This window comes from Diplotaxodon limnothrissa, linkage group LG12 (genome assembly GCF_057381915.1).
Source record: "Diplotaxodon limnothrissa isolate DT_005_m linkage group LG12, D_limnothrissa_male_GT1.1, whole genome shotgun sequence".
In the NCBI taxonomy this organism is placed as follows: Eukaryota; Metazoa; Chordata; class Actinopteri; order Cichliformes; family Cichlidae; genus Diplotaxodon; species Diplotaxodon limnothrissa.
In genome coordinates, this window is record NC_140607.1 from 14,367,118 (window position 1) to 14,379,918 (window position 12,801).

General features: G+C 39.6%; 1 protein-coding gene across 2 annotated transcripts; it reads right to left on the reverse strand.

Annotated features, from left to right (window-relative positions):
- On the reverse strand, window positions 1-9,447 carry elmod3 (ELMO/CED-12 domain containing 3). Of its 2 annotated transcripts, none has more exons than XM_085367161.1 (13): window positions 9,384-9,447; window positions 7,540-8,256; window positions 6,700-6,771; window positions 6,512-6,586; window positions 6,360-6,426; window positions 5,878-5,946; window positions 5,686-5,774; window positions 5,354-5,477; window positions 5,107-5,229; window positions 4,859-4,989; window positions 4,650-4,726; window positions 4,415-4,542; window positions 1-3,897 (listed from the first exon to the last, which is right to left on the reverse strand). In XM_085367161.1, exons 2-13 carry the CDS (start codon window positions 7,639-7,641, stop codon window positions 3,647-3,649), a joined length of 1,308 nt encoding a protein of 435 aa, XP_085223287.1. In that variant the 5' UTR covers window positions 7,642-8,256; window positions 9,384-9,447; the 3' UTR covers window positions 1-3,646. The 2 variants fall into 2 exon arrangements, with proteins under 2 accessions (XP_085223287.1, XP_085223288.1); XM_085367162.1 differs by having other exon boundaries at window positions 9,138-9,429.
- Window positions 9,448-12,801: the final 3,354 nt, after the last annotated feature.

Sequence of the window (12,801 nt, forward strand, 5' to 3'; positions counted from 1 at the left end):
TTAAACAGCATTTATTTAGCTTTCTCCATACAATACATTTAATGTACAACAGCACATACTGTATTCTCAAATAACTCTCAGTATAAAATAGGGCTTCTACAATCAAGGTACAGTCATAAAATGCTCTGAGGGACATGACGACAGCAACAGTAAAACACCTTCATATAAAGCGCAGGATATTGAGAGAAGTGATTGTATTTGCCAAGCTGCTGCTGTAGGAAGCAGAACTTCAGACCCCACCTCTCAGAGCATCTGACATCCTGCAAGAACCCGTTTTATGTTTCTCTTGGTTCTGGTTTGTCAACTGAAGCGGCTCCAAATGATGATCAAATCATAAGAACATGATCTATTACTGCTGAAAATACAACTTTTGTTAACATGGGAGGATAAAATCAGGCCTTGTTTGGCTATTATATACACATAGGTGATAATACACCAAAGTCAAAGTGCACTCAGCATTATGACTGATGATCAAGCGTATCTTAACAATCATTTATTGAACTGTTTGTGACTGGAGCTGTAAAAACAGGATTGTTTCTGAGTGTTTCCTGACACAAAACACTGAATTACAGCAAAAGAATACCATACTATCACTGAAGCCACAAGAAAGCGATCTTATTTCAACATTATAAGTACACATCAGCCAATTATAGAATGTCTTTAAAAGGAATTTTATCTGCAGATGTGCATCGGAGTGCGCGTGGGCCTATATAGCGTCGATAAATGTGTCTTTAAATAGAATACACGTAACACTGACCAGCTTTTGTGTTAGTTTGCTATTACGTAGTGCTTCTGGTGGAGGATATACATTACATATCATATCCAATTAGTATGAGAGAAGGCCTAGATACAAGGAAACGTAAAAATAGAGAGAAAGGAGAGATTTGTCTCAAGTCTTGAGGTAAGCAGTGTGTTTCGATATAATGCCCTACAGACAATCATACAGTTACAATCATTAATTCTCTATATACAAACTTCCTGATTTACATACACTGTACTGCTCCTCAGTTTGTAATTGAATAAAACTAAATATGAGACTATGGTGCAAACTTTTTCAAGCGAGGAGGGGAGTCTGACTTCACAAAGCCCGTTTTCATGATGTGGGTGATAATGAACGTTACAATATGGCTATTGAAGATGGCCTGCTTCCTCTTGCATACGTCACACATACTATCAAATATCTACAACAGTGCAAATTTTCCTGATCGATCAAAACACTTGCAAACAATTGGCAAAACTACATCAGCTCACTTTTGAAGTTGTACGGTGGACGAGAAGAATGCAAGTTGGCGATGGACAATTGTCTGAATAGATGCCGACATCGAAAACTCACATGCCTGTGCATTTAACAGTATATATTAATTAATTTGGCATGTTTTAGGGGTAACATTAACTCTGCGTACTGTGTCACACAAATGAATAAAGTCTACCGTGGCACGATGGCTCGAATGAAAGACAAAAGTAAGAGGACAAACCTGCACTCTGCCCCGCATAGCTCTGCTTGGATGTAGGCACCGGGTTTACTATCACCTTCTTAGAAGACAAGTTTTAGCTCAGAAACATATCGAGCCTAGCCCACATCTCTACAAAACACACGCTGTGCCACCTAAATGTGCATCTACTCGAGGAGGCTTCGCAAAAAAAAAAGGGAAAAAAAAGAAAGAAATGTATGTGCTATAGTAATAACAGTTTGCGCACTCATTAACACTACAGACTGTAACTGAGACGCGACATCAACAAGCTTTTACGAAGAGGAGGAGGCTATAGGATGCTACAGTACTAGTGCTACCTGAACATGCTACAGATTGAGACTACAAAGATGGAGGACTGATTCACATTAGCACAAAGCAGGAACCAGCTTTGCTGAGGAGCTCTACCCATTTCAGCCCACAGAGCTGCTTGCAACCAGCTGTGCCTGGAACCAACATTTGATTATTTAAAAACGCAAACCAAAGGTTGTGTGTGTCTGTGTGTCGTTTGTTTTAGGAGAAATATTGTCTTCACAAATGTTATGAACCATTTTTAAAATGACAGAAGTACCATCTATGCAGCTTGATGGATCAAGTACTTAGTAAAGCTGGCTTATTGTGTGCAGAGGAAAGCACCCCATCTGTAGTCAGTTCCTGTCATATGAAACACACATACAAACATACTCACACACATTCGCTTGCACAAGTGCACAAACCCTGAAGTTAGGAACGATTTCTATCATCACACGGCACTAGCGTTTTGATAATCTTAGAGTAAGAGCTGGGATTGCATACTGTAGCATACATCTCCTGGGAGAGGCGCCCTTCATCAATATCAGCTCATTTGTTTTTAACCACACATGCATCCACACACAGACACACACTCATACACACTGGAATAAATTTTCAAACTGGTCAAAAAATAAAAAAAAAATAAAAAAAAATTTACAATCGCATGCTTTTTAACGGAATGTAAGAAAGCTCAAACCAGAGCTTCGGCTACAGCTGGGACCAAGCTGAAGCCAAAGTGTCTCCTTTGCTTTAACCAGGAAAAGCAGAGACTTAAGAATTTTGTTCTGGTGGAATTTCATAGTGTTCAAACCGTTCTCACCATCACCAAGCCATTAGTCTGGTAACAGAATTCTGAAGTGTTTTGACACACAACTGTAACGTTATGATTAAAGGGACAGCTGTCCCTTAATAAAGGACTAATATATAGTTTATCTATATAAATAGATAAACACACACATACACTTTATATGTTTTTATATATTATTTAAAATATATTCCCCCATATTAAGTGGGAGCTCTGGACCTAGTCTATTAGACCTCTGGCAACAGACACCTACTTAAAACTGACTACAACCTCACATTTCGACTGATGTCCAAATGACATATGCCATTCACACCAACAGCAAATGCAAGGTGATCAGACCTTTAAAGTAAGCTGCATTCAAAGCCTACAGTGTAGCTGTGAAACCAGTATCTATTAACATTTTCCATCTTCCTCTTCCCACTCAAACTAATGGAAAACCTGCTATTGTATTCTCTAAAGCAGGGATTCAGACTAGTTCATTTTATCTTGTATTACCATAATTTCAACAGAGCCTTTAACAACATACCAGTCATCGCTGCTCTTCAGTTACATTGCATGTGACGGAGCAGTATTTTGGTGCAAAGAAGAATGCCAAGCCTTTGGGGAAAAAAAAAAAGACACTCTCTGCCATGCTTCTCTATAACATTTAGATAACCTGGATAAGAGATCCTTGGAGCAAAATTGTGTATATTTTGTACTTTTAGACAGGTAGACTTCAACCACAATAATTTGGCAGCTATTGATTTGGCTACAAAATCCACAGAAAAGTGCAAATATTCACTTTATTTTGTTTTTGTGACATCTTGAGTTTCTGACCTCTTTATATCTGTTCTATGCACCCATGCTTAATAAATAAGTTAATAACAAAACTCAAACATAACTCTGAAAGATCCCCTAGCATAATCTGATCAAAGTGCAGCACCCCAGCAACAACGGAAGGAGTGGAAGTGTTTGATAAGGTTCAGATAGCAGGTTCTAGATCATGGTCTTGTGGGGCTCTTCTTCTAGCTCCGAGTAAGCCACTCGCACATAAAGTAATAGATAGACTCACACACAGAGAAACACTCGCATAGAGTCTAGCTTAGATCAGTCTGGCCTCTCCCTCCATGTCTGGCGGTAGATCACACACTCCTGTGAAGTGCATCTCCTTTCCCTTGCGTGCCTGTGCAGTGCCAGCTTTGGCCCCTCGCTCCCCCAGGCTGGGAGAAGGCTGTTGAGCCACAGGGTCTGGTGACGTCCCACGGGGGATTCCACCTGCCCGCCTCTCTTTCAGGAAGACCTCTAGCCGGCGCAGCATCTGCTTGGGGTTCTTTTTGGCAAACAGCTCCACCTCTGAAGGTTACGAAATACAGAAAATGTGAGATTTGCGGAGGAATGGTAATATGTGTTTTTTCCAGTGTGGAATTCAATGGATAGACCCCTAACTTAGACTAAAGGAAGACTCTTGACATTTGGGAAATCCCATATTTGCTTAGATGCTGAGTGTTGCTTTCAAACAATGATACCAATCACATATTTGTCTCTAAATATGAAGCCAAAAGCTGCAGCTTAGGTAAGAGGAAAACTATCAACGGTGTGTGAAACAGTTCACTAACCAATAACCAATTATTGAAAAAGTTCAATAATCTCATCTGTGTTAAGGATATGAAAACAGAAATGTAAAAATCACAGGTTGCCATCTGACAAAAGGCTTTGTAACAGGCTGACCTTGGACCTGTATTTTTTTTTTTTTTTTTACTTTGCCCTTTAAAGCAGATTAATTTTCTGAGGTTTCCAGTCTTTGTGCCAATTGGCTTCTGACTGCAGCATCACAAGTAAGAGGTAGCATTAGCGTGATTATAAGCACAACCTTTCAGAACAAAGCCAGAGTCAGCGATGGTCTTCTGCTGGGTCTTCCACAGTTGATAAAGGTGCAGATACGTGGCAACGTAGAATTCGTTCAGCACGCCGACCACTTGCTGACGACGATTACACTCCCTGGTATGAACAAAACACAAAGGACAGAGGGTGTCGTGACACCCATCAAACACACTTCTGAAAATGGGATAATTAAAAAAACAAAACAAAACAAATATGAGTCTCACTTGGACAAGGCCTCCTCTCTTAGTACTTGCAGAGCGATGCGGGTCATGTTGATTGACATCACACTAAATGGAAAGTTCTAAAACAGACAAAAACACAATGAATTATTGTTAAAGCAGTAAGGGACAATCATTAAATCAAATGAACACATTTTCCCACTTTGGCTTGAACAAGCTGCCTTGTGAGAGTAAATTTTACTGCCAGGTAACACCTGTGTCGGGTGTTGTGATAATTTGTAGATGTCTCTAGCCAAGGGTAGAGTCTCTGGGTCCATCACAAAATATAGAGTATGCATCAGTCCCAGGAATCCAGTGCCACGTAGGTCAGTGGCAGGGTCTGTACCTGCAGTAAAGAAAGTAAATAAAGGCAAAGCAGCATGATGTTAGCACAGGAGTGATGTCATATTATTAATTATGAATTGAGAACTACCTTTTTACAACAAAATAGAGAGTGTCTTACCCTGAAAGCCAATGTTTTCCCAGTGTACGCCATACCGTGGACAGTCCAACTTGCTGCCAATCAGCTTCTTATAAATGGTCTGGAGGACACGCATGTGGACCGTTTGGCTGTTGTCAACAGGGCCTGTGTAAAGAAAAGTAAAACACACATGTGCAAAAGACCCAATTTTTGTTTTTGGAAACACTTAAGGAGTTTTAACTACTTGTGTGATGTTTAGACCAAACAGACCCTTCTAACACACACTCACACTGTGCAATGGCAAAGACGAGATCTCTCTCCTCCAGGAGCTCCCTGTGAAGTCGCGGAGGTCCAAAGAGGAAGTGTGTGATCGCAGCCAGACCAGTCCTGCGAATGGTTGGCTGGATGTTCTTCTGCAGGTGGACATTGAGGAAAAATTTGAAAAAGTGTACTCATTAAAACAATGTACTTATTTGTTTTCAAATGCATCATCATTCTCATACTTTATATTTTTCTATTTACTACACTTAAGACTAGTGATTTTTATGAATAAGATCTAATTCAGATTTCCTCTGTTTGTCATTCTACTTTCTTTGCAGTTTTGTTTTTAGCATTCCTTACCAGCAAATCCCCAAGGTCTGTGGTCTGAAAGTACTGCAGGGCTTCATTGAAGGGGATAAGTGGGGTTGGGTTAAAGTCCTCAGTGAGAGCTGGGAGATCAATATTACAGTTATATTATTATACCATCAACTAACAGACCAAAAATCAGCAAAGTCATTATCATTCTCCTACAAACGGCAAGATTTATCTGACCTGGCTGGGTGTGCTCTAGAGCCTCCCACTCCTGCCTGGCCTTTTCCAACTCCACATTTTCCTTATCATCTGTAAACAAAACAAAGTTGAAGAAAGAAAACGTGCCAATTCAACAAACAGCTTCATTTGGTTCACAGCTTTAACTTAGCACTCCAACAGGGTGAGCTATTTTGCTATGGTGACGTCCACCCAGTCAATCCCCTGTCATCAATCCTTCTTGTCTAACAGACCTGCACCCTCCAGGGTGCCTCCTGTGCTTCCTAAACCCAGGCAACCATAACTCCTGGGTCAGGTGTTACCTGCAATAATTGCTCTGTATCTAGGACGCACACACACACACACACACACACACACACACACACACACACACACACACACACACACACACACACACACACACACACACACACACACACACACACACACACACACACACACACGAGAAGAGGATGTGAGACAAAAATCAAGGTTGTTCATGTTACCTTCAGGCTTGGGCTGGTCTCCAGCTGCCAGGGTTTGCAGAAGACCATTCTGTTTTAATGCTGAAATCTGGAAAATAAAATATTTGGAGACATTAAATTCAAGGAAGTGGCGTGCTGTTTGAAGTCAGACAGTAACAATAGGCTTTAATTACCGGCAGAGATCTGAGTGGTGCGCTGCCATTGGTGTGGTCTTTGACATTATGACCAATAACCAGTCCATTCATGATCTATAAAGCAAAAAAAAAAAAGAAGACAATATGTAGATTTTTTTAAAAGGACACAACACAAGCAAAATCTAATGAGAATGAATCAATGAGAAGTGATTTTTAAGTGTACTCACAGGCTTATGATTGGAGTGTCCATTGGTTATCTCCTCTAATGGTTTACATTCATGAGACAAACCATTTAGACCCTAACAGCAGAGCAGCAGCAGCACAGAACAGGTGCATCAGAAAAACACAATGTAAAAACAGTGCAGCATTCACCCCCTCCATGACAGAGCAACACATTATTACTGGAGGCCATATGCAATTCCTGAAAACTAATACACATATGATTAAAAAAAAATTTAAACAGTGAAATATTTAGTATAATAGGCCAAATTAAATAACAGGTATCCTTTTGAAAGTGGCCTGCTTGGAAACATGCCACTTTTACTGGGATGCTTCTTGTGTGAGGCACACTTATGCTTAAAAACTATGAAAATAATTTAAGGGTGCACATCCACTGGGGAAAATGGCAATAACCTGACTTATGTTGCACCGAAATTGCAAACACACTTACTGATCCAACTGTTTACAAATGAAACTGTACACAAGGACAGCAAAGAGGCCAGGGAGTTAGAGGTAATGTTTTGGCTAGGAAACCAAGCTGGGGATAAAGGAAATGCGCTGTCAGCTGCCACTGATAACAGAAAGGACCTTGACCTTAGACCTTAGGTTAAACACATAAGACATAAGGACTTAAAGCACATCATGTGACATTAAACAAAAGTGCAGGGCAGGAAGGGAAAAATGATTCCTCTGAGAACAATAAAAATCTCCGTAGCAACAATGGTCAGACGGCAGTACTTCTGTTTTGTTGACCAACACGGCAGGTGCTGCTTTCGGTTTTAATGGTTTTAAGTTCCTGTAAATCTAAACACTGGAATGAGATTAAAACAAAGGTCAAATAAGGTTACCTCAATGCGGGAGGCGACATCAATGTCTTCTTCCATTGCATGTGAGCGCGTTGTCTGCTGAACTTGTTTCTGATCCTGGCCTCTAAAGACTTCTGAAGTCATAAACTGAGATTGGCTGATGAGTTGATGCAAGGGCCACCATGGCTTCAGCTGCACACACTTGTAGCTACTGCAAGTATCTATGCGTTTATCATTTTCCCCTCATATATGTAGACAACACAACATCCACAGTCACCTGGTCGATTTTAGAAAGGTGTCGCCGGCAGGAAAAAAAAGTGTTGTTTGAACATCATATTCACGCAAGAGCAATAGTTGTGTGGTTTTCGATGCCAGTCTAACCACGAGTATGGATGCTGACAGGAATCTACAGATATCAGTCCACGAGAGCTGACTGGAGGAAATGGCTACCCATCAATACACAAGTTGCCTGGAAACCTGCCTCTTTTCTCTCCACCACTGACCAGCCCTGCTCTCTTTAGCCCCTCCAGAGGTGCCCGAAACCTGAATAATGACATTCCTGTTCAGGGCTGGGCTCTCCCTGTCCGAGACACTTCATCACTTTGGCACTTAAGATAAATCCAAAGTATCCCAGGCAGTATTCACAAGCACCGAAGCAGCCCTACGTCTCTGGCCTCACGTGAAATGGCATCGAACATCCGAACTCCAGCTGTGCAACGAGATGTGGGGTCATGAAGAGTTGTTGTATGGCAGGAGACACTGTGTGAAAGGCAGTGGTTTAAAAACGCAAAGTTAATAAATGGCTACACAAAAGTAACAGAAAAACCAACCAACAGGCGACAAAGACACAGAATTATGGGTTCTTCCCAGCACGTTTGGCTCATCATATCAAAAACAATAAAACAAGCAAAGGTTCATCACGTATCCTTTAAGTCACAATACATCACAACACCTGGAACAAAAATAGTTCACTTATGCGTTTACCTGTTAGGATGGGCCAAATTATTTTGCTGTGAAAAAAAAAAATCTAATACCTGAACTGAAGACCCTGTTTCTTCCAATGTTGTCTCTGTGTGGGAGGGTCAGAGTATATTGCGTGGTGTAAAATAAATACCTCCTCCCAAGCACTGGTTTTCATACTTATATCTCAAGAACATTTTCAATGCATGACTTTAACTACTCTTTTCTTTTTTCCTTCTTTCTTTTTGTTTACTTTTTTACAGCGTAATATTGCTACTTTTACTAAAGCAAAAGCTCTGCACACTTTCCCATCCGTTTAAAAAAAAAAAAAAAAAAAAAAAAAAAAAAATCACAGCAATTTTAAAATAAAAGGATAGCACTACAGAAATCAAACACACAGCCGCGACAAAAAAAAAAAAAAACAACAACAAAAAACTAGCGAATAAGTTCAGCTTAGTGAGGTGACAGCTGCCTACAGTAACGCTCCGCCGCTCTGACAGCTACCATTATCTGTAGCAACCGAAAAGCTAGCATTATGTCAGCTAGCAACCCCGCAGGCACAAAGACGCAGCTACAGCTTCACCTCAAACGGAGAATGCCACGGCGCATATACTGCATGCAAGTCCGCCGAAATTTACGGCAAACACCACAACATTTTAATTCGTATATAAAACAATCACCTGCATTTAAGGACTCCAGTCCTAGTTAGGTTTTGACACACGAAAAGCCAGCTGCCAGGCTAACTAACGGGCTAGCAGTAGCTCTGCTGAACTGTAACAGGGATGGAGGGGGGGTCTGTCCCCAAATCCAACAGCAACACGAGAATAAATCTGCTTTTGTCTCCAAGTTCCGGCAAATGCAGCAGAAACATTGCGTCCCGCGGCCTGTCTGAAAATATTACGTGATATGAAGCATTTTAAAAGTACCTCAGTTTATGATTGTTTCTCCCTCCAATCTCAGCTTCCCTTCCCCCTGTTGTGTCGAAAAGTGATTGTCTGCCAGAAAGTGATTGCCGTCCGCGGGAGCGCGCGCAGCTGCTTAAAGCTGCAGCGCCCGGATTACTTGCGTTGCCAGCTACTTCCGTGCAACTGATATAACGTGGGGGAAAAAACCCCAAACACATTTATGCCTTTGTTATTAGGCAAAGGTATGCATTTATGGAGCTTTAACGTTTCTTGTAACCGAATTATGACGCTTATCAGAAGGTTGCTTTCAGTGTGTAGCGCAGTCACGAATGACTACACGCATCACGATGGAATAATTAATGCCTACAGGTTTAGTATGTCTACTCTCGTTGTTCATATTTGTTATAAGACTGTCGAATAGTAGTTAAAACAATAAAGACCTATTGTGCCAGTATCACCATGACTCTTTCTTGTTTGTTCAGAATAACGACTGAGAACATGGCATTTTAGCGCTACCAAAAAGTGATTGTGGCCTATAACTTGTCACTGAAACAATATTTCGGCTTCAAACTTGTTGGATATATTCCAGAAGGGTTACATGTGATATATTATATCCCAAAAACTCTCCAAGAACTGCTGAATAACTTGTACAGGAACAATAAAACTGATAATATGCAATTTCCAACCTGCCAAAAAGTGATTGTGGTCTATAACTTGTCACTGAAACAATATTTCTGCTTCAAACTTGGCGTATGTCATTCAGAAGGCTCATATGTCAAATATTACATCTCAAACAGTCTCTTAGAACTGCTGGATAACCTGTAAAGGAACATTAACATTGATAATATGCCATTTTCAGCCTGCCAAAAAGCGATTGTGGCCTATATTTTGTCACTGAAACAATGTTTCTGCTTCAAACTTGGTGGATGTCATCCAAAAGGGTTATTAATTGAAACGAAAACCAAAAACAAATAACAATTACATCCAAGTAAAGAAGAAACCACCAGTTAAAATAAACTAAAAAATAGACCAGAAACAGGGGGTATAGCGGAAGCTCAACACCAGTAAACCATGGAACAACATATATATTAATTCTTTGCATACAGTAACTATGCTAACATGTTAGGAACCACAAAATAATTGAATAATCCTACAAACAAATTGCAATCAAAGCTGAACTCTAATGTTGTGAACAACACAGAAACACACACAGCAACACGAACATAAATTAATGAATTAATAAACAAATAAACAACCAATAAATGTCTCCTATAATATTTATTGGTTGTTTATTTGTTTATTAATTCATTAATTTATGTTCGTGTTGCTGTGTGTGTTTTTGGTTTTCGTTTCAATTAATAAGTGCTGTATTGGAATGACATTTTTATTACCGTTTGTTTTGTCTTTCCTATTACTTGGTATTCCTAATGTGTTTAAGCAGATCTCCTCCCACCTGTTTCCATTTGGCCATTATCCTTTTTTTGTATTATTTTTGAATTACAACATTTTTGAAATTTGACGTTTTATGCACAGGTTGAAAATGACATATTATCGGTATTAATGTTCTTTTAAAAGTTTTTCAGCAGTTCTTGGAGAGTGTTTGGGATATAATATGTCACATGTAACCCTTCTGGATGATATCCAACAATTTTGAAGCAGAAACATTTTTTCAGTGACAAGATATAGGTGGTAATCACTTTTTGGCAGGCTTAAAATGGCATATTATCAATGTTAATGTTCCTTTAAAAGTTATTCAGCATTTCTTAGAGACTGTTTGGGATATGATGTGCCACATATGATCCTTTTGGATGATACCCAACAAGTTTGAAGCAGAAATATTGTTTCAGTGACAAGATATAGGCCACAATCACTTTTTGGCAGGTTGAAAATTGCATATTGTCAGTTTTATTGTTCCTTAATGGTAATTTAGCAGTTCTGAGGGACTGTTTGAGATGTAATATTTGACATATGACCCTTCTGAATGACATCCACCAAGTTTGAAGCAGAAATAGTATTTCAGTGACAAGATATAGTCCACAATCACTTTTTGGCAGCTTGAAAATGGCGTATTAATGGTCCTTTAATAGTTATTCAACAGTCCTTAGAGACTGTTTGAGATATAATGTGTCACATGTAACCCTTTTGGATAACATCCACCAAGTTTGAAGAAGAAATAGTATGTCAGTGACAAGTTATAGTCCACAATCACTTTTTGGCAGCTTGAAAATGGCGTATTAATGGTCCTTTAATAGTTATTCAACAGTCCTTAGAGACTGTTTGAGATATAATGTGTCACATGTAACCCTTTTGGATAACATCCACCAAGTTTGAAGAAGAAATAGTATGTCAGTGACAAGTTATAGTCCACAATCACTTTTTGGCAGGTTGAAAATGACATATTATCGGTATTAATGTTATTTTAAAAGTTTTTCAGCAGTTCTTGGAGAGTGTTTGAGATATAACATGTCACATAGGACCCTTCTGAAAGACATCCACCAAGTTTGAAGCAGAAACATTGTTTCAGTGACAAGTTATAGACCACAATCGCTTTTTGGCAGGTTGGAAATTGCATATTATCAGTTTTATTGTTCCTGTACAAGTTATTCAGCAGTTCTTGGAGAGTTTTTGGGATATAATATATCACATGTAACCCTTCTGGAATATATCCAACAAGTTTGAAGCCGAAATATTGTTTCAGTGACAAGTTATAGGCCACAATCACTTTTTGGTAGCGCTAAAATGCCATGTTCTCAGTCGTTATTCTGAACAAACAAGAAAGAGTCATGGTGATACTGGCACAATAGGTCTTTATTGTTTTAACTACTATTCGACAGTCTTATAACAAATATGAACAACGAGAGTAGACATACTAAACCTGTAGGCATTAATTATTCCATCGTGATGCGTGTAGTCATTCGTGACTGCGCTACACACTGAAAGCAACCTTCTGATAAGCGTCATAATTCGGTTACAAGAAACGTTAAAGCTCCATAAATGCATACCTTTGCCTAATAACAAAGGCATAAATGTGTTTGGGGTTTTTTCCCCCACGTTATATCAGTTGCACGGAAGTAGCTGGCAACGCAAGTAATCCGGGCGCTGCAGCTTTAAGCAGCTGCGCGCGCTCCCGCGGACGGCAATCACTATCTGGCAGACAATCACTTTTGGGCACAACACCGGTAATTTCGAGTGCATCTTGGGAATTGTGGTTTCCTGTCCGACTCTATCTTCATTACGTCATCGCATTCTCGAGCTCAGGTATACAGGATCTGTGGGACATCGAGACGCCTTCCGTTACCTTTGATTCTCGCTCCTTTTTCTTGCTCAATATGTAGTAAAAAATAAAAAATAAAAATCTATTCCGAAAAGAAATAAAAAGGAAAAACGAAAACAGAAATAATAATATAAGGTTCTGAAAATTCTAATTTACTTTTGACTT

Excerpts from the sequence above, each read along its gene's own strand:
- elmod3 (XM_085367161.1), bottom strand. The coding sequence starts at position 7,641 with ATGACTTCAGAAGTCTTTAGAGGCCAGGATCAGAAACAAGTTCAGCAG. Across the intron at positions 6,772-7,539 it reads ATGTCGCCTCCCGCATTGAG|GGTCTAAATGGTTTGTCTCA; the intron begins GTAACCTTATTT and ends CTCTGCTGTTAG. Across the intron at positions 6,587-6,699 it reads GACACTCCAATCATAAGCCT|ATCATGAATGGACTGGTTAT; the intron begins GTGAGTACACTT and ends TTTGCTTTATAG.